The sequence below is a fragment of the Canis lupus genome, chromosome 20, assembly GCF_003254725.2.
Source record: "Canis lupus dingo isolate Sandy chromosome 20, ASM325472v2, whole genome shotgun sequence".
Classification (NCBI taxonomy): Eukaryota; Metazoa; Chordata; class Mammalia; order Carnivora; family Canidae; genus Canis; species Canis lupus.
In genome coordinates, this window is record NC_064262.1 from 35359234 (window position 1) to 35378739 (window position 19506).

A 19506-nucleotide genomic window follows, 5' to 3' on the forward strand; every position below is an offset into this window, starting at 1 on the left:
GTACACTGAAGCCCTGAGTTATCTTTAATTTTTTTCCCTAAAGCCTTAGTTTGTTCTGTAAGTAGATTCCTTAGAAACTCCCCTCAAGGTCACTAATACATCAGCCTTCGTATCTTATGAACTAATTGCCACCTCACAAGCTAGACATTAGAAACAGGTAAAACCAATCATTGATATTAGAACTTGAGAGAGTGGTTGGCATATGGTTAAGTGGGGGCTATACCTAGCATGGCCAGGTAGGGGGCTTCTGAGGGGCTTGTGATGTTCATTCACTTCTCAAATTGAGTGCTGTTCATACAGATAAGTTCACTTTGTGAAAGTAAATCATGCTGCAAATGTACGGTTTGTACACTTTTCTGTACATTTTACACATCAATAAAACATTTACTAAAAAAGGAAAAGAAAAGTACAAGTCTTCATTCCTCTCCCTACTCCCACCCCTGGGCCTTTATTATTTTGCTTCTGTTGCATATGACTGAGTTACCAGGTGGTGGTCTTGAAGCTCTGAGATGAAAATTCTCCGAAGCCTGCAATGTCTTGTCAGTGTTTCCAGCAAATGGTATATGGCTTTACTCAACTTGCCAACCTCCTGTGAGTCTTGAACCCAGTGTGGAATTCAAAGCTCAAAGCAGACTCATCAGAGTGGATGTGAACACCTTGGAAGTCAACTTCATATCTTATCCATCCTTGCATTTCCCAACTCACCTGAGTTCCTGGGCCATAGCAGGAATGCAGTAACCTCCACTGAATGAAAAGTGGTCTCTCTTTAGTTTGAAATCTTAGTTTACTTATTTTAATCAAACTGCCTTCATATTTTTGGCTTCTAATTACAAGTCAACAAGGAAAAATATTGCTGATTGCTTAGCAATCATCTATCTTGGTTCTATTTGTTTTCTCATTTAGAATGGAAATAAAAAAACCTAACTTACTCCACTAAATCTGATCACCTATTGTGCACTAGGAAATAGTGGCCACCTTATGAAGTCTGTAGTTATGACTACAGAGGATATATCTCTCTGGTCAAAAAGGTTTGCAGTCATTATAAAATCAGTGGAATCTACTTCACAGAGCCACAGAGCCATGACCTGTCAACAATCCTTAAGTATACATGAATTGTGGCCATCAGAGATATACATATATGCTGTACCTTTCCCTACAGGAATTCTATAGTAGTGAAGTGATATAAAGCTATCAAAAGGAAAATGCACATTTTAATAGAACAGTTAATGGCGGCTAAAATCTTTGCATACAAAATTGGTATGGCATTATGCTGGTATAAAAGGTGGCCATTTATTGAGAACTTACTCTATTCCAGGCACCATGCTAAATCCACAACAAAAATTTTCCCACCTTATTATTACAACAAGCCTATGATATGCTTACTATTAATATTTCCCAAGTTACCCAGGAAGAAGCTGAGTTTCAGAGAGTTTAGGTTTTTTGTTCAAGGTCACACAGCTAGCAGTTACTGTCATTGGGCTTGCACACTTTCAACTTCCTGATGCCACGGCTCCTGCGCTAAACCTCTATACTCCCATGCTTTCTTGTGGTAGCTCTAGAAAGTCCTCGGTCAGAATAGTAAACTATAACATGGCAGATTAAGCCAGTATGGAAACCATCCTGCTCTAAACACTTCGATATGCTGGATGAAACAGTAAAACAGCACAAGCATGTTTAAATACAAAAGAACTTACAAGACAAGACACTAAAAGCCAACTTGAACATTTATAGCTAAGTGTAAAAAAAGTGAGTAATCTGGTGCTGTCTGGGGTCTGAACAAGCAAAACAGTATTAGCATGAGAAATCAAACTTTAAGCTGAAACTACATGCTGTTCAGGAAAAATATTTACTGTAATTATATGATGCAGAAACTCCGAAATACAAAAACTTACATAACAAGAATTCCCAGGCAGTCAATACTAACATGATACATGATTAAAGCCCAACTGTAAATTTACTGTGAAGAGAAACTCAGGCTCTATTCTGTTCCCACAGAAATAATAATTAATAGTAAAAATCATTTCACAGTCAAGAGTGACAGCACCACGAGTAAATTATCTACCAGGAAAGAAAGCAGACATAAGAGACAAGGAAATTGGTACCTCTCCAAATCTAAACTACTGAAACAACCTTAGAAGGCCTTTATAATTAGGTCTAGAAATTTTGAGAATATGAATCTATATAAAGAATACACAGATATTTTCAGATCTACTTTCTTAGCAACTTTAAAGTATATAAGAAGACAGATTTTTTAAAAGAAGCAAATAATACATCTAAAGATAAACAGACAGATATCCACATTAAAAATTCAATGGACTCCAAGCAGTGGACTAGACACAACCAAAAGGAAATTAGTGAACTCAAGTTGAGGGAAATTACCCAGGAGAAAGTACATAAACACAGAGAAGGATATTTTTATATCTAGACACATGTCAGTGAAACTTCAGAATATCAAAGAGAAGCCCTTTAAAAGCCCTCTGAGAGGGGGGAAATCCAGACCACCTATAGAGGTGCAAAGCTAAAGCTCAGGAGACAGTAGAATAGTATCTTCAAAATATTTCAATTTAGATAGCATGGAGCTAAATTATCATTGCAGAGTACATAATAAATAAAGCATTTCAGACAATGAATGAGATCATTTACCATTTCTAGATCATTCCTGAAAAAAAAACCCAACAACTTCTAAAATACTGTAAAGCAAGAAGAAATGGTTTTTAAAAAATAGTAGACAAACTGGTAAATATCTCATTTACTACAGGCAGCAACAGCAATAATAACGTATTTGGTGGGGTAAAAACACAGAAGAGCTAAAATGTTAGGAAATATCACATGAAAGAGATGAGAGGTAATCCAAGTCAGAGGTTCTGAGAGTTTGTTCTGGGAGAGGGGAGAGATCCTGAAACCTGTACAAGGTTAAGGGTAAATACTACAAGAAAAGAGTGCATACCTTACATAGTAGGAAGGGAAAAACAGAAATAGAGAAAACTCAATAGGTCCAATTGGAGGCAAAAGAAAGGGAGGGAGGGAGGAACAGGGTGGTGAGAGGAAGCTGGGAGGGAGGAAGGGAAGGAAGGAAGGAAGAAAGAAAGAAGGAGTATAGGGATAGACAGTCTATAAGATGATGGCAGAAATAAATTCAAACTTATCTAAGCACAGTAAATTATAAAAGATTAAATCTCCAATAATGGAGATAATAAAAATGCCAAAGCCAGCTGCATTCTATTTATAAGACAAAATCCTAATGCAAAATGGCAAAAACAAAAAAGAAAGTTGAAAATGGAAGGAAAGGGGAAAACATGCCTAGGAAATGTCACCAAATGAAGAAATACTGCATCTGTGCTATTAGCAAACAAAATAGACACTGACGCATAAAGTACTTTCCCAGAGAGGGTTAGCCTGTAGTGATCAGAGGAAGCTATACTGGTCTTCAACAGGGATGCCCACAGTAACATAGTTTCCAAATGTAAAAAGCAAAGTAAATGAATAAAATGAAGGAGTGGAAAGATCCATAAGCCTGGTGAGGGCTTGATATCTAAAATAGAACAACAACAACAAAAGTTTTAACACAATAAACACACTTGATCCAATAGATACACATTAATCCCTGTACTCAGCTATTAGAGAATGAAACCTGCTTTCAAAAACACGTGGACAAGTACTAGAATACAAAGTAAGTCTCTGCACAGATCATGTGGTATACAGACCACAATGTCATTTAATCAGCGATCAAGAAGAAAAAGACAACAGCCTCAAAACTTATATACTAGGAAATCTTAAAGCATTATTTAAAAATTTACAGATCAAAAATACGGTGAAAATTAGAAAATTATCATAGCTAAATAATAATGAAATCCCTGTATAAACTGAAATGCAGAGAGAAATTATATATATATAATATGTTTATTATATATACGAATGAAGTTGCAAAAGCTAAGCAACAAACACAAAATGTTAGAAAATAATAAAAAGTAAATCCCCAAAACATAGAAGAAAGGTAATAATACAGATAAGAAGCAAAATAAACGAAATGGAGAGTCAAAGAAAAAATAGGGAAAAATCTAACAACCTAAATAATGGTTCTTTGAAAAGAAAAAGAAAGCAAATATCTCAGAGGTACAGAGAGGGAGAGAAGGAAGGAGGAAACAATGGAGAGAGGGAGTTAGGGAAGGGAGACTGGGAGAGGGAGGAGGAGGGGGAGGAAGAGGGAGGTAGGGAGAAGGAGAGAGGGAGAGGAAGGAAGGGAAGGGGAGGGAGGGGGAGAGGCAGGAAGAAGGACTGAGAGAGAGGAAGGAGGGAGAGAGAGGAAGGGGGGAGGAAGGACAGGTAGGGAGAGAGGGAGAAGAAGGAAGGAGGGAGAAAGGGAGGGAGAGGAAGGAAGAGAGGGGGAGGGAGGGAAAGAGGAGGGAAGAGAAGGGAAAGAGGGAGGAAGAGGGAGGCAGAGGGAGGGAGGAAGGGAAGGGGTGAGAAGAGGTGGTGTTGGGGAGAAAGGAGGAGGGAAGGGAGAGAGGCTGATTTAAAAGGGGACAAAATTGCAAATGTGGCAGCATTTCTAATCAAAAGAGAACTCTATTAACAAATGTATGCAATAAACATGAAAAGTGGGAAAAAATAGGCATTTTTCTAAGAAATAGAATTACCAATTCCAAAGATATCTAACCACTGAACGAACTAATTCAGTAGTTGCAAAATTACTCACACAGAAAAAAAAAGTGAAAAACCTATCTATTCATAGTTTTCTGGTTAAATTTTACCAAACTAAAAGAACCAGATAATTTAATCTTATACAAAATTTATAAGATCCAAGTAATTTTGTGACAATAAAATGACCTTAATAAAGCCTTAATAGCAAAATCAAATGAAAATATATGAAAGGAAAAATATAGCCCACACTTTTTTTTTTTAAGATTTATTTATTTGAGAGAGAGACAGAGAAAGAGTATGGGGAGGGGGAGGAGGGCTTGGGAGGCTGGGGTGGAAGGTGGGAAGTAGGGGTGGGGGGACTTTAGCAGACTCCCTACTGAGCACAAAGGCAGACCCAGGGCTTGATCCCAGACCCTGAGATCATGACCTGAGCCAAAATCAAGAGTCATGCTTAGCAGACTGAGCCACCCAGGCACCCTAGCCTCCTCTTCTTTTTGAGGACAGATGGAAAATTCAATATAACATGAAGACCTAGCAAGATGGTTTTGGTTTTCATTTTTTTGTAATCAAGGCAATGAAAGGCCATCCTGGGAAAGAAAGCATGTTTTCACAGTAGATAATTTATCTACCTTTAAAGATATAGTATGTATGATATATTTCAAAATTTTAAAATTTAAAAATTTAAAAATTTTTATCAATGTAAGTCAACATATTAATATTTTAGTAATGAATGTGGAAAAAATGTTTTTATAAAATCCAACATCTGTTCAAATTTCAAACAACAGCAACAAGAGCAACAAACACCCCTGAGTAGGTTTTCTTTAACCTAATAAAAGGTTATCTATCAAAAAATATAGGGCAGGGATGCCAGGGCGGTTCAGTGGTTAGGCATCTGCCTTTGGCTCAGGTCATGATCCTGGGGTCCTGGGATTGAGTCCTGCAACAGGCTCCCCGCGGGGAGCCTGCTTCTCCCTCTGCCTGTGTCTCTGCCTCTCTGTGTCTCTCATGAATAATTACACAAAATCTGCAAAAAAAAAAAAATCTAAGGCAACTCAGAAAATGGATAACAGTTATGGCTGCACAACACTGCAAACATACTTAATGTTCTTGGACTTTGTACTTAAAAATAGTTACAATGGGGGTGCCTGGCTGGCTCAATTAGCAGAGCAAGTGATTCTTGATCTCAGGGTGCTGAGTTCCAGCCCCACACTGGGTGTAGCGATTTCATAAACAAACAAACTTGAAAGAAAATCACTGTCAAAATCTCCTTAAAAATAGTTACGGAGGCAAATTTAATATTATTAATATTTTACAACAATTTAGAAAACCCAATAGCATACCACATGATTTCACTTACATGTGGAATTGAAAAAATAAATCAGCAAAAATACCCAAAACTCATATTTATAGATGAAGAGAACAGATTGGTGGTTGCCAGAGGGGAGGAGGCAGAGGGAGACCAAATGGGTACAGAGAATCAAGAAGTAAAAACTTTCAGCAATAAAATAAATAAATCATGGGGAACAGAGTCACTGACATTGTATCAATTTTCCAAGGTGACGGATGGGAGCTAGATTTATTGCGGTGACCATTTCATAATGTATACACATGATGAATCACTATGTTGTACACCTAAAACTAATATGATATTGTATGTGAATTATACCTCAATAAAAAAATCGTATAGCAAACATCATAGTTAACATGGAATTATTAGAAGAGATTCCCTTAAATTAGAAACAAGATACAGCTGTCTACTCTCACTGCTTCTAGTCAACAAGTCCAGTTACCAACAAAACAAGTATGGAGTTTAAAAAGGAAAATTTTCACAAATGATATTAGTGTGTGTGAAAAAAAGGTCCAAGAGAAACCATACACAAACTATTAAATCTAAAAGACCATTTAGCAACTGGATACAAGATAGTCAACATATGGAAATCAGTGATATTCTCAGAGTCTAGCAATTACCAATTAGAAGATGTAGTTATAAATGCATGCCATTTCTGGTGGCAGGAAAAACTATATGCTTTCAAGGTATAAATCTAACACAAAATTATAAAACTATATTAAAAGACATGTAAATAAAGGGACACACTTAGTTTATAAATGGGAACTTCCAGTATTATACAACACAGCAATTATCTTCAAATTAATCTATAACTTTGAGCAATTTTAATCAAAACGCTAGCATAATTCATAGAAATTAATAAGCCGATTACAAAATTAATATGAAAGAGTAGAGATAAGAATAGTCAAGACAACTTAGAGAGTATGGAAAAGATATTTTTTCTCTTAATTATCAAGTCATATTACAAAGCTATAATAATTAAGAGATATGGGGTTGACATCAGTCCTGACAAACCATAAAACCTGGAAACAGATCTGAATACAGATGGGAACACATCCTATATGACACAGGTGCCATGATAAATCAATTGGGGGAAAAAAAAGACCATTCAATAAGCAGTGCTGGTTAACAGGGCAACTATTTTGAAAAAGATGAAATTAGACCCTACCTTATGGCACACACACAAATACATTCAAGGGATTCAAGTCCTAAATGTGAAAGTCAATACTTTGGAGCGTTCAGAATAAAACTATATGAGAATATCATTATGACACGAGGCAGAGACTAATTTCTTAAGGCACAAATGCACAAATCACAGAAGAATATATTAGATTACATTAAAATAAAAGCAAAGGAAAATTTCTATGCATGTAAAGACATCATAAAAGGTGAGGAGTCCGATGAAGGATGAGGAAGACACATATGTAAAGCATACAACTTCAGAGAAATCATACCCAAAACATACACAACCCAAATCAGTAAGAGTAGACTCATCACCCCACAGGCAACTGCCAACAGAATGAAGAGCTAAGAAACCCAAATGACCAATAAAACCATTTAAAAAGGCCCAATGTCATTAGTAATCAGGAAAATGCATAGTAGGTGACCAAGACTCATTCCCCAGGACACCAGATTCCAGCGAGTCCCGAAGATTTGGTGCCACTAGGAAAGGCACTGAAGGATTTTTTTTTTTCCCAACAGTTAGCTGAAATGGCCAACTGTCAACTGGGAAAACACCAATTAGGACCTTAGGACTTTTTCCAATCAACAATAAACTCGACTAAAAACCTCATGTATTCTAGGATGCGTTCTCAAGCATTTCGGATGCTTCCCAAATTCTAAATGATCTCTCTAGCGAAGCCAAATGATGCTTCTTCCAAGCTGGTGGACACACTTCCTCACACAAGAGGGCAGCCATGTTTCCATCTCTCATTGTGATCGTGAGCACCCGGACACATGTACTACACTGAGCAGAAGGGAGGCGGGAGGCTTACTTGGAGCAGTCTTCACAAGCAATGTTCCCTGAGGTTTCCTTGATGGTACGCTCAGAGACAAACGCTGGATATTCAGTATCACAAGGCTCCAGGGTCTGTTTCAATTTCTGGGCTGTAGGGATAGTGGGGGGGGGGGGGGAGATAAAGAACACAGGCACAGGCTTTATTATGACTGGCAGCCCACAGTAACTCAGAACCCAGTTCCGCTCCTGCCGCGCTGTGATTTTTCTAGGCACAGCATAATGCATTATTTTCTAATTAGTCAAGTGATTTCATCTGCCAAGCAACTCTATAAGCTATAATTCCTCAAGCCGTTGTGTTGGCTTCATCCACTATCATTTATGCATCACAAGAATACTTTCTGGACGACATCAGTCAACGGATCTCTGACTTCAGACTTACTTGAACTTAGCAACAACACATATGTGTGTCTGAATAAATGTATAAAATAGGAGTTACACCGTATTATTTAGGGTGAGACTAAGGTCATGATACAATTGCGTGGTTTTATTACAGAAACAAAATTGAAATATGGAATAGTAAAATACGTAATGTCTTTGAACCACAGCCATGAACCTAATCCTGCTATTATGAAGTTCCTTGTCCAGTAATACAGCACTAGATAACCCTGGTACATGGATGGGTACCTAGTGGGCATTTTGTGAAGTCTTGGTGGTTGATAAAATAATGTTAACAAGTTATGTCCCGTGGGCAAGTTCCAGAGCCTCTTTAAATTTCAAAAATTTTTTTGTGTAAATTGGGGCTAATACAGTCCCTCTATCAGAGGGTGATGTGAGAAGTAAATGAAACAATATATGTTGAGTACTAAGTAGAGTATCTGCAATATAATGAGTGCTGAGTAAATGTCAGTTAATGATAATAATAAATAGTAACAACAGTAATCAGTAACAAGAGAAACAACAACGCTAACATACATTATAATAAAGTCATTGTAACATTAGAATGATAATGGTAGTAGGTACTTTAATACAGGAGTTAAAAGGAAAGACTGAAATCGGGGAAGTTTGGGGTACAAATCCTGTGCTCCATTGCTTCTAGCTAATCCTCAATATTCTCATCTGTAAAATGAAGATGCCAATAGTATGGGTACTTGTCACAGGACTTGTCACTCATTAACATTTTACCACAGGGGGTGCCTGGGTGGCTCAGTTGGTTAATCATCTGACTTGATTTGGGCTGAGGTCATGAACTCAGTGTTGTAAGATCAAGCCCCGCATGGAGCTTCACATTGGTTGTGGAGCCTATTCAAGATTCTCTCTTTCTCCCTCTGCCCCTCCCTACTCCGCTAAAAAAAAAAAAAAAAAAAAAAAAATATATATATATATATATATATATATATATATATATATATATATAACCAGTAGAATGCTCTCATAGGATTCTAATACCCAAACTTTGTACAATTTTTGGCTGATGTTTATATGGAAATATAAACATGTATTTACAAATATATAGAATATATAGTTTACATTTTCCATACCAAAACTCAATAGGATTTTATCAAAATGATGTTTTAACAAAGTCTCAAATTGTATTCCAAATACAGTTGAATGGATGTCAGAAGCGTGGGTACATGTTTTGTGGAATGTCCATGTGGAGGCTGCTGGCACTAGGTGAGCCATACAGGACTACTGGGTGCTAAAAGAGCATTTGGTAGCCACCAGATATTTGTTGGGTGATCAGGAAGCCGTGTTCCAAGCATGTATATCCTAGTGTGATTGGGCTTTTAAAATAATATATATATATATTATATATATATATATTTAATATATATATATAGGCTTTTCACTGAGCTTTAATTATTTTGAGGAGAGCAATTCGGGGTTGGGGTTAAAGCATAATGCGTTGTTATTTTTCTCATCTAAAACAGAAGGAAGTGGATCCAGTCAGCTTTTTTATGTATGACTTGTGATTTCCAGAAACAGGTCACTGACATTAAGGCAAGATGCCCATATTAACTCACTGAGTTGTTCTGAGTAATGAATAGACCAGGCAGGTACAGCTTTTAACCAAGAGACATACGTGGGCACTTTCACATATATGCAGGTGCACACACACACACACACACACAGCCTTAATGAAATGCTAGCTGGTGGAGAGCATTCCCACCCACCTGCCAGGAGTTGGACTAATTACATAGTAGCTAAAGGCACAAGGTAGGCACACAATCTCTTTATGACTTAGTGTTCTCCTCTGTAAAATGGGAATAAAAGGGAATAACTTTACATGGTTGTTTGAGGATGAATTAAAACATGGAGAGTGGTGACACACTGTGAGGGCTGCTTAAGTGAACATATTTACTTGAATGCAGCCACATGACTGCACGTTATTGCACTGAATTCTTAGAAACTGTTGGCCTTTTGGAAGCATTGCTTTTGGGTTAGAGAAGGCCAATCAGGAGTGCCTGGGTGGTTCAGTTGGTTAAGCATCTAACTTCAGCTCAGGTCATGATTTCAGGTTCCTGGGATAGAGCCCCACATCTGGCTCTCTGCTCAGCAGGGAGTCTGCTTCTCCCTCTCCTTCTGTGGTCCCCATTGCTTGTGCTCTCTCACTCATACTCTCTCTCAAATAAATAAAATCTTAAAAAAAAAAAAAAAGAAAGAAAGAAAAGGAAAGAAAAAAAAAAAAGGCCACTGACACCCTCCTTGACTCCCAGCTCCACTGCGGGTCCAGCACTGGTGAGTGTCACGCTCCCAACGGCACAGGTCCCAGACACTGCCTGACCCCCATGCCCTGTGGTGCGAACTCATAGCAAGTGTCATCACATGCTTGCAGAAAATCTGAATAATTCCCCTGAATGGTGTTTTTCTAGGCAATCAAATAGACAAAGGGAATGTAAGCATCTCAGGCCCTCATGACAAATTGCCTGCCTTCAAGGGGAAGGCAAGGTCAGTTTAGGCGGCCCAGGCCAAACAGCAACAAGAGAGAGAGGCACCTGGTAGAAACATCATTCACTTCCAAGTTCTTTTTCAATGCTTCTGATTTTTGTCAGGAAGGTGTCTTTGTTGGATGCTAGGGAACTTTTCCCACCTTTCATTTTCGTTTTTCTTTCATTTGCTCTTCTTCCTTCTTTATCTGGGGAGGCCACACATAAACCTCAGAGCATCTGGCTACAATTTGGTAACACTTTTTGTTGTCATGGTTCTTGTGTTCACAATTGACTCCTTTGTATATAGCAAGTGATAGTGAGTTTCAATTTGGGAAACTTCCTTTTAATATTTAAATTATTCAAATTTCAAAAAACGAGTCAGTTAAAATAAAATAAAAGATTAATTTTCAAAAACCTAATAACCCAACAACAAAGATTATAAGTGGATATGGCGCACACCGGCAGATGGCACATAATAACCTCATAATGGTAACAGCTACTTTATTAAGAAATTACTACATGCCAGATGTTGTTCTACTTTACATGTATTCATTTATTTAACAGTAAAACATGACAAAATAAAAAGACATAAACTATAAGGTGGGAACCACGATTATCCTTGTTTTGCAGATTAGTGAATGGAAGAGTGAACCAAATACATTGCCCAAATTCATCCAGTGAATATGTGGCAGAGCCAGAATTTGAACTTGTGCCGTCTGGCTCCAGCACACATATATTTAACTGCTCTGTGAAGTTTGGCCAATGAAAGAGAGGAAGAAAGGTCTTTGGGGCGGGCTGAGATAGGCAGCACACATGATTTAAATAGGCCCGATAATTGCACCATCTCTAATTGTAATTGTCTGGGCCCAGTTACAATGGAATGAGTCCAGCGCTCTCAATGGTGAGGCTCATTTGGCTCCGATCCTTCCTGGAGATGAAATTCTTCTTCCCTTGACAATTGCAGGGGACCCATACTGATGTGGCGATAAACCGTTGAGTCTGTTTGCAACCCGACTATAGATTGGCTGGAAGTTGCTTGCTGTGCTTTTGGGAAACATGCGAATTATCATATAAAACCATGGCCACATTTAATCTAAATAACATGGTTTATTATGAAGACTTTTCTTTGCCTGGAGTGCTATGGACACCACATATATTTGCCAATCATTACTGCTTATCTATGCAATTGTGAACCAATAGCTAAGGCTGCCAGTGATCTAATGAGCATTGTTTTAGCCATTAGGCATTTACAACTCATTATCTTACAAAGGTGTAAGCACAAGAGGTCAGAAATCTCAACTAGGCCGATTCCTTACTTTACGGAAAACTGGGGTTCAGAAAGCAGACACGGCCTGCCTTGTGTCCCAGAGAAAGTGACTCTCATGACCATCATTTACTTAACCAGCAAAACCATCATCACCACCTTTACAGCCAATACTCACTGAACACTTACTACATGCCAAACACGATGCTAGGCCCTTGGTATGGACAGAGTCCTCACCACCATGCAATGGGGAAGGCCTACTGGTCTTCCGTTTTACAGATGAAGAAATTAGCCCAGAGAAAGAAGTTACACTGCTTGGCCAAAGTCACATTGCCATGAGCTAGGGGGCCCAGATCCACTTCCGCCAGTCACATCCTGGAGCCTCATTCTGTCCATTACACTGCTCTACTTCCCATCCCCGTTAGGCCGGCTGTCTCAAGCTGAAGCCATGACCTACCACTCACTCACAATGAAGCACCCAATGGAGCATCCACACAATTGAATTTCTTTAATTTTCCCTTAGCAACAAATGTCCCTGATGAGAATAACTGACTTGGGTTCACAGTAATTACGGGCAGACAACTGGGAATGAATAGAGTTGCCATTTGAAAAGCTTTCCCCTTCTTTTGTCTCTGTGAATGCACCCCCATTCATATTCGGTGCCAGCAAGCTCCATTCTCTTTGTGCAGCTTCGCCAAAATGATACCTTTGTGATAATCAAGCAGAAATGGGCTTGCACAGTCCCCTTCATTAAGGAAATGAAGCAGATAAACAGTGTAATTATGGATTCCATTTTTAGCTAAACAAAGATGTATGTCTCAGCACAGGGTCTTTATCTAGTGAGGGAATGGTAAATTTAGAATGAAGAAACCTTGCAAGTCAATACTGCTGTGATGCTTGAAACTTTACTGATGCACTGGATCTTAGCATTTATATTTTCCTTTAACAAAGATACCCAGAGGACAGCAGCCCCGAAGATGAGTCTGTTCACCCCCCATTTGATTCATTTCTCCATCTATGGATTGCAAATAGTCAGCCCTGCCCAGCAGAAGCCTATAGGCCCAAATGAGATAATCCACATAAGGCAGCCAGCTCTGCACAGGGGCTCAAACAAGGTGGGCTGCCTTGCTCACTGCCATCTAGCTGAGCCCTTGGCTTATGTCTGAGCCTATTATCTAATAGCTGTCTGACTTAGGTAGCTCAGAAAGGTTTAGTGACAAATTCCAGCAGTCCCCACCTCTCAGGTATGATGATAGGATCTGAAGATAGTCTAGCGCCAACACTCTGGAAATGGAAAAGCACTACACTGTATATTTGCACACTGTACGGTGATGATATAACCATTTGATGAGGTCTTTCTAGAGTCTAGGGGAAGGTCTCGCAGTGTGGCAACAGAGCGACGTGACTTGGAATTATCTATTAAGGAATTTTTTCAAAAGAATTTTCTCAAAGAAAATGGTGAGCTGAAGCATCTCATTATTCCTCTTAGCTGAAACTCTGCCCTCTGTTGGTCCTGGTACAGGGGGAGCAGAGGAGAGGGGATGTAAAATTTCAGAATGGGAACCTTCATCCATTTCTGTAAGCATCATGAGTGCAAAGGCCACCATAATCTTCTTCCTTATTCTTCATTCCCTAACCTATACTCTTCAGTCTACACCAGGGTTTCCCAACATTGGCACTACCGATATGATATTTTGAGTAGGATAATTCTTTGTTGTCAGGGGTTGTGTGTCCTAGGAAGTTTAGCAGCATCCCTGGCTTCTACCCACTAGATGTCAGTAGCAAGCACCCCCACCCCCTATCTGGACCCCCCAGTTGTTCAATGTCTCCAAATATTGCAATGACTCCTAGAAGAAAAAATCCCCCCCAAGGCTGAAAAACACTGGTCTGAGCAAAGATCACAGTGACTGGCACACAATAAAAATTTTTAAACTAATTTCAAATCTGAAGGGCCAGAACCAGAGTGTGGGCAGATGCCTGGGGCAGCAGGTCATGGGGAAGAGGAGCAAGCCAGGGTGAGAATGGGGCAAATGGAGAAGTAGGTTGGCATGAAGAGGTGGGGCATCCTCATGCTCATCATGGAAGCTCCTCACCCAGAGGTGGGCAGGCACAGGATAGTGAAGATGGATGCCGAAAAGCAAACCCTGATGCTGACCAGTCTGCTGCTCTCAGCACTGAACGCACTGGAGCCAGCCATGGTCTCAGTCACAAAAGCCCCCGCTGCCCAAAGCATAAGTACCACCAACCATGTGGGGAGTGCTCTCTCTGTGCTAAGTCCACCCAGGCCTTCAAGGGCACCGCCTAACCCATTTCTCACACCTGCCTTAAGTGCCTGGTTATCTCTGCTGACCAATCAGGACACCAGAGCCCAGACACACCAAGAGACTCACCCAGAAGCAAGCAGCTAGCAAGCAGCAGATGCAGGCTGCTTGATTCCAGAGCAGAGCACTTAATCTGGGCAAAACGGCTGCTCCAGGCTCCCGGAGCTCAAAGCCTGATTTGAAGCTGTGGTGACTTGTCTGCAGGAACTGGCGCTGAGGCCAGAGCAGCCCGATGCCCAACTTGCATTGCATTCTCTTGGCCTCTATTGATCTTCCTTCTTCCACGATTCCTTTTTTTTTTAAAGATTTTATTTATTTATTCATGAGAGACCCAGGGAGAGAGGCAGACACAGGCAGAGGGAGAAGCAGGCTCCCTGCAGGGAGCCAGATGTGGGACTCGATCCCAAGACCCCAGGATCATGCCCTGAGCCGAAGGCAGACAATTCAACCTCTGAGCCACCCAGGCATCCCCCATCCCACACCATCCTTCCCTTTTAATCTCATCTAACCTTTTTCATTCCTAATAGTAAAACTGTGGAGAAGCTAGTGGAATAAGAAAAGTAAATAGAAGAAGATAGCAAGCACCCATTTAGTGGGTTCCTTCTCAGCTCTCACGTGTGCAATTTTCAACAAAAGCAGGTTTGTGTTATAGGTAAAATTTTCTTGGGGGACATAATACTCTTCCTTTCCTAGTTCATATTTTGTTCTCTGCTTATTGACTCCCCACTGGCCATACTGATTGCTGACCCTATTTAATTCCGTATCCCCTCTCCCCCATCATTGGACGTTTTGCTGGCATATATACAGTTTTGTATATTGTTTATCTTGCTATGTCACTTAGTTTCATTAGCAGTTTTGATCTTATTAAAAAGATTTGTTTTCAGGGCAGCCCGGGTGGCTCAGTGGTTTAGTGCTGCCTTCAGCCCAGAGCCTGATCCTAGAGACCTGGGATCGAGTCCCACATTGGGCTCCCTGCATGCCAGCCTGCTTCTCTCTCTGCCTGTGTCTGCCTCTGTCTCTGTCTCTCTCTCTCTCTCTGTGTCTCTCATGAATAAATAAATAAAATCTTTAAAAAAAGAACAAGATCTGTTTTCAGAAACAGAATCTTATTAAAAAGTTTCTCTGGCTCTCTGCGGATGGGCTGTCATTTATTTTGAAATGTCCCTATTAATCATCATTTAAAGAGTTACCAGTATTTGCAATCATCAGTTCCTTAGTGATGATCATCCTGTCATAGAATCCTTTGCTCCTACCCCAGTTTACTTCCTTAGTTCAGATTTCTAGAAATGGGGTTATGGACATTCAAAGCAGGTATTGACCCAACATGAAGGGCAAGTGTGGAACCCACACACTAAGGGTCGCCAGGACAGTGTGTGTGTGTGTGTGTGTGTGTGTGTGTGAGAGAGAGAGAGAGAGAGAGAGAAAACAGAGCACAAAGGTGCTGTAATACTGGGCTGTCAGTTTTTCAGGATTGAGCCAACCCCAAATATACTTGGATTAGGTTCACTGTAATCAGAGGCCACCCTGTGCAGCCGCATCCCCGCGTACACCTCTCTGTAGGCATTCCTCCGTGTCATACTCTAATAAGAAATGAGGGAATTCCTGAATGTAGGCAACATAGGCCTATGTGTAAATTATAAAGCCATGATGACAGTCACTATAATGGTCATACCCAGCAAAAGGAAGATTTGTTAGGGTATTCAGTACGTGGAGACTGAGCACCTATTTTTTTTTAATTTTTTTAAAATTTATTTATGATAGTCACACAGAGAGAGAGAGAGAGGCAGAGACACAGGCAGAGGGAGAAGAAGGCTCCATGCACCGGGAGCCTGACGTGGGATTCGATCCCAGGTCTCAAGGATCGCGCCCTGGGCCAAAGGCAGGCACCAAACCACTGCACCACCCAGGGATCCCGAGACTGAGCACCTATTAAGCACTGAGCATTAGTTAGGTACTAAGGGATAACACTGGTTGTAAGGCATACCTCCTGCCACCAAGAAACTCTAGTTTAGTGTGAAGGAAACAAATTGAGACAATAATGGTGCAAGGGCACCTGGGTAGCTTGGTGGTTGAGTGTCTGCCTTTGGCTCAGGTCATGATCTCAGGATCCTGAGATTGAGTTCCACATCAGGCTCCCGACAGGGACTCTACTTCTCCCTCTGCCTATGTCTCAGCCTCTCTTTCTCTGTGTCTTTCATGAATAATAATAAATAATGGTTGTAGAAGAGCTGGGGAAATAAATGTGTGAGCTGACTGCAACGAAAGCATGAAGAAAATCCTGCTAACTCTTCCTGGAAGAATTAAAGGAATCCTTTCCCACTAGGATTTTAGGGGATGGGAGAGGAAATGTCAGATTGAAGTACATCCAGCACCTGGAGGAGGCTGAGACATTACTAATCTACCTCTTTGAAAAAGACAGATAATTAAAAAAAATAATAAAAATGGTAGCAGTCTAGTCTTCTGCTAGTTCCTGGCATCCCAGGTAAGAAAATGAACATGAATGAACACACACAGGAAAGAAGAAGCAGAGCATGTCTGAGAAAGAGTGCGTGACGGAGCAGGTGGGGCAGATGGCTGTGAGCCGGCGCTCATTAAAGAGCACTGGCTTTGTAGGGCATGGGGACTCGACTAGTCATCATTGTGGTCAACAGTGTCGGCACCGGTATCATAAGGTAATTACAGCTATCACTTTTTGAGGGCTCATTATGTTCCAGTCACCATGCTCAGCATATATATGATTTATCACTAAACACACACAAGATAGGAGATAAATATTATTTATTATGTCTCCCATTTTGCTTACTATGGAGAAACTGAGTCTCAAAGAGATCAACTAACTTGCCAAAGGCAAACCTTGGAGACAGGAATGCAATCTGCTGATCTAACTCCTCAACTCACACCTCTAAGAGTTTCTACTAATTACTGCTCAAACACTGAAGGCTTTTGAGTAGGGAGCATAATATGATTAGATTTATATTTTAAGAGGATAATTATTAAAAACCATTAAACAAACAAACAAAAAAACAGAGTGGTTATCCATTCACTCAGCCTGAACAAGGCAATGTGTCTCCCTTCGATATTAAGCACTGCCCACGAGCTTGTTGAAGAATTCACCTGTGCAATGTACGACCTCAAAGTCTTAGTTAAGGAAACAGGTCCAAGTGTACATTCAACAGGAGCTGAATGAAACCTGTGGAATTTTTGTCAGACTGGATGGCAGGAAAGTCAGCACAAAGGGTGTCTTTCGCTAATGGAGCTAAAAACCATCACTTTTTCCTGGGTAGTTGTATGTTTGTCCATCCTTGGTGAAAAGTAGCCAGTGAACCCCGGGTTTACCACTCTGAGCTGGGAAACAGGGACTGGTTGCTGCTTACCTTTAGCTGTCATATCTGAGTGCCACCAACTGCAGAGGTTAAATTCCACCAGGAACCTAAACAGGTGATGCAAAAGCCCAGAGTTATTTGGTCATTGGCCCCTTGAACAGAACAGCAACATTCTGTTATTCAGCATTGCTCACTTCATTTGAAAGAATAACATCATGATCAGAAGGTACAGTATGGTTGGTTGTGTTACCCTTGAATTTTCACTGGGCTTTATCTTCCTTGTGAAAGGCTATTTTATCACCAATGCCCGGCAGCCACACCCTGAAATTGGGTTTCCCTACACTCAAGAACTCTGTTGAGAAATATCCTGCTTGTAGGGAGAAATAGTTTTCCAGTTATAGTCTGAGTCTCTAGGAAAAAGCCAGTTTCCAAAGGCCTTCCTCTGTCTTGGTGCAGAGATACAAACAGCATATTCTCTACCTAGAGTATGATCTATAGTAATAAAGAAGTCTTTCCAAATTTATTCTGCAATGCAAACTTGTTCAGCCTTGTGTGTGTGTGTGCGTGTGTGTATGTGTGGCACAGATGGAACAAGCTTCTCTTTATGAAATTATGCCACAATGAAACTTCAAAAAAATATATCAGAATTTCTCAATTGATGGCAAAAAATGTGAAAGTAATATAAACCATCCTCCAAATGAATAGAGATAGATCAAAATTCCATCATTTCTTTTTTAGGCTCACAGCTACTACCTCCAGCAGCTCACTGTCAATTAAAACCTCACTATTGTCTGTTGCTGTTATTTTCTGCCTCTTATGTACATAAGAGAAATGAATTTCAATTTATAATGTTGTTAAATTAATATAGGTTGCATTAAGGCATAAAGAAGACGATGGCTGTTTATCAAAGGGTAAGAAATCTTCCTCAAACCCCTGGAAGTACAGCTGTAGTGGGCAAAGTAAGAACTTGAGAGTTTGGTGCAGCTTAAGGAATCTGGTTTTCAGGTTCGTCCATGGATTTCCACTCTTTCATGGGACATGGTATTTCTGTCATGTGTCCAATATCTCTTCTGGGAGTCAAACCTTCCATCTTTGTGCCATTTCAATCTGACATAAGTCACAGATGCATCTAACACCCTCCAAATAGGACTGTGGTTTGGGTAAACCATTCACACCTGAGAAAAGCTGACACCCCTGGCCCAGGACTGCATAAGCCCCGCTCCTGCACATGCCCCCTCTCCTGCACATGCCAACACTTCCGAAGGAGCACAGTGGGCAGCCCTGGCAATTTGTTCTTCTGACCACAGCCCACCCAGGCTGCATTAAAAACAGCCAGACATCTATGTTAAATTTAACACTAACCACAATAAATAAATTTGGTTTGTATATTGCAAGCTGTTAGTCTGCTAAACAATGACATAAGGGCATAAGCAGTGACCATGAATAACTTAAAGATAATTTTTTGGTCTCAGCTTTCAATATTTCGAGATATCCAATGAGGTTATCTCAGAGTATTCTGAATCTAATGGTTGTTCAAAACATGGAACACAGTCTTCCAATTCACTTTATAATACAAAAGAAAAGGAATGTCACTCTTTAAAAGTGCAGCAAATTGTACTTACAGGACAAGTTCTGTCATTATCCATTTTACTGCAGCAAGGAAGGCATTATAAGGCTGAAGAGAAGAATTGGATTCATTGAAAACAATGCATCACATATGAAATT

The 19506-nt window shown here is 40.1% G+C and overlaps 1 protein-coding gene across 11 annotated transcripts in view; it reads right to left on the reverse strand.

The window, feature by feature from the left end:
• Positions 1 to 19506, reverse strand: part of CACNA2D3 (calcium voltage-gated channel auxiliary subunit alpha2delta 3) — a 945794-nt gene that overhangs the window by 40549 nt on the left and 885739 nt on the right. For all 11 annotated transcript variants that reach the window (XR_007404330.1, XM_049098270.1, XM_049098267.1 and 8 more), the window contains 3 exons: positions 19404 to 19456; positions 17833 to 17888; positions 7984 to 8095 (listed from right to left, as the gene is read on the reverse strand). Coding sequence is in view for 10 of the 11 variants with exons in the window: in XM_049098270.1 (XP_048954227.1) it covers positions 7984 to 8095; positions 17833 to 17888; positions 19404 to 19456 (221 nt within the window). In the remaining variant the exon portion in view is untranslated. The remainder of the gene's footprint in view (positions 1 to 7983; positions 8096 to 17832; positions 17889 to 19403; positions 19457 to 19506) is intronic.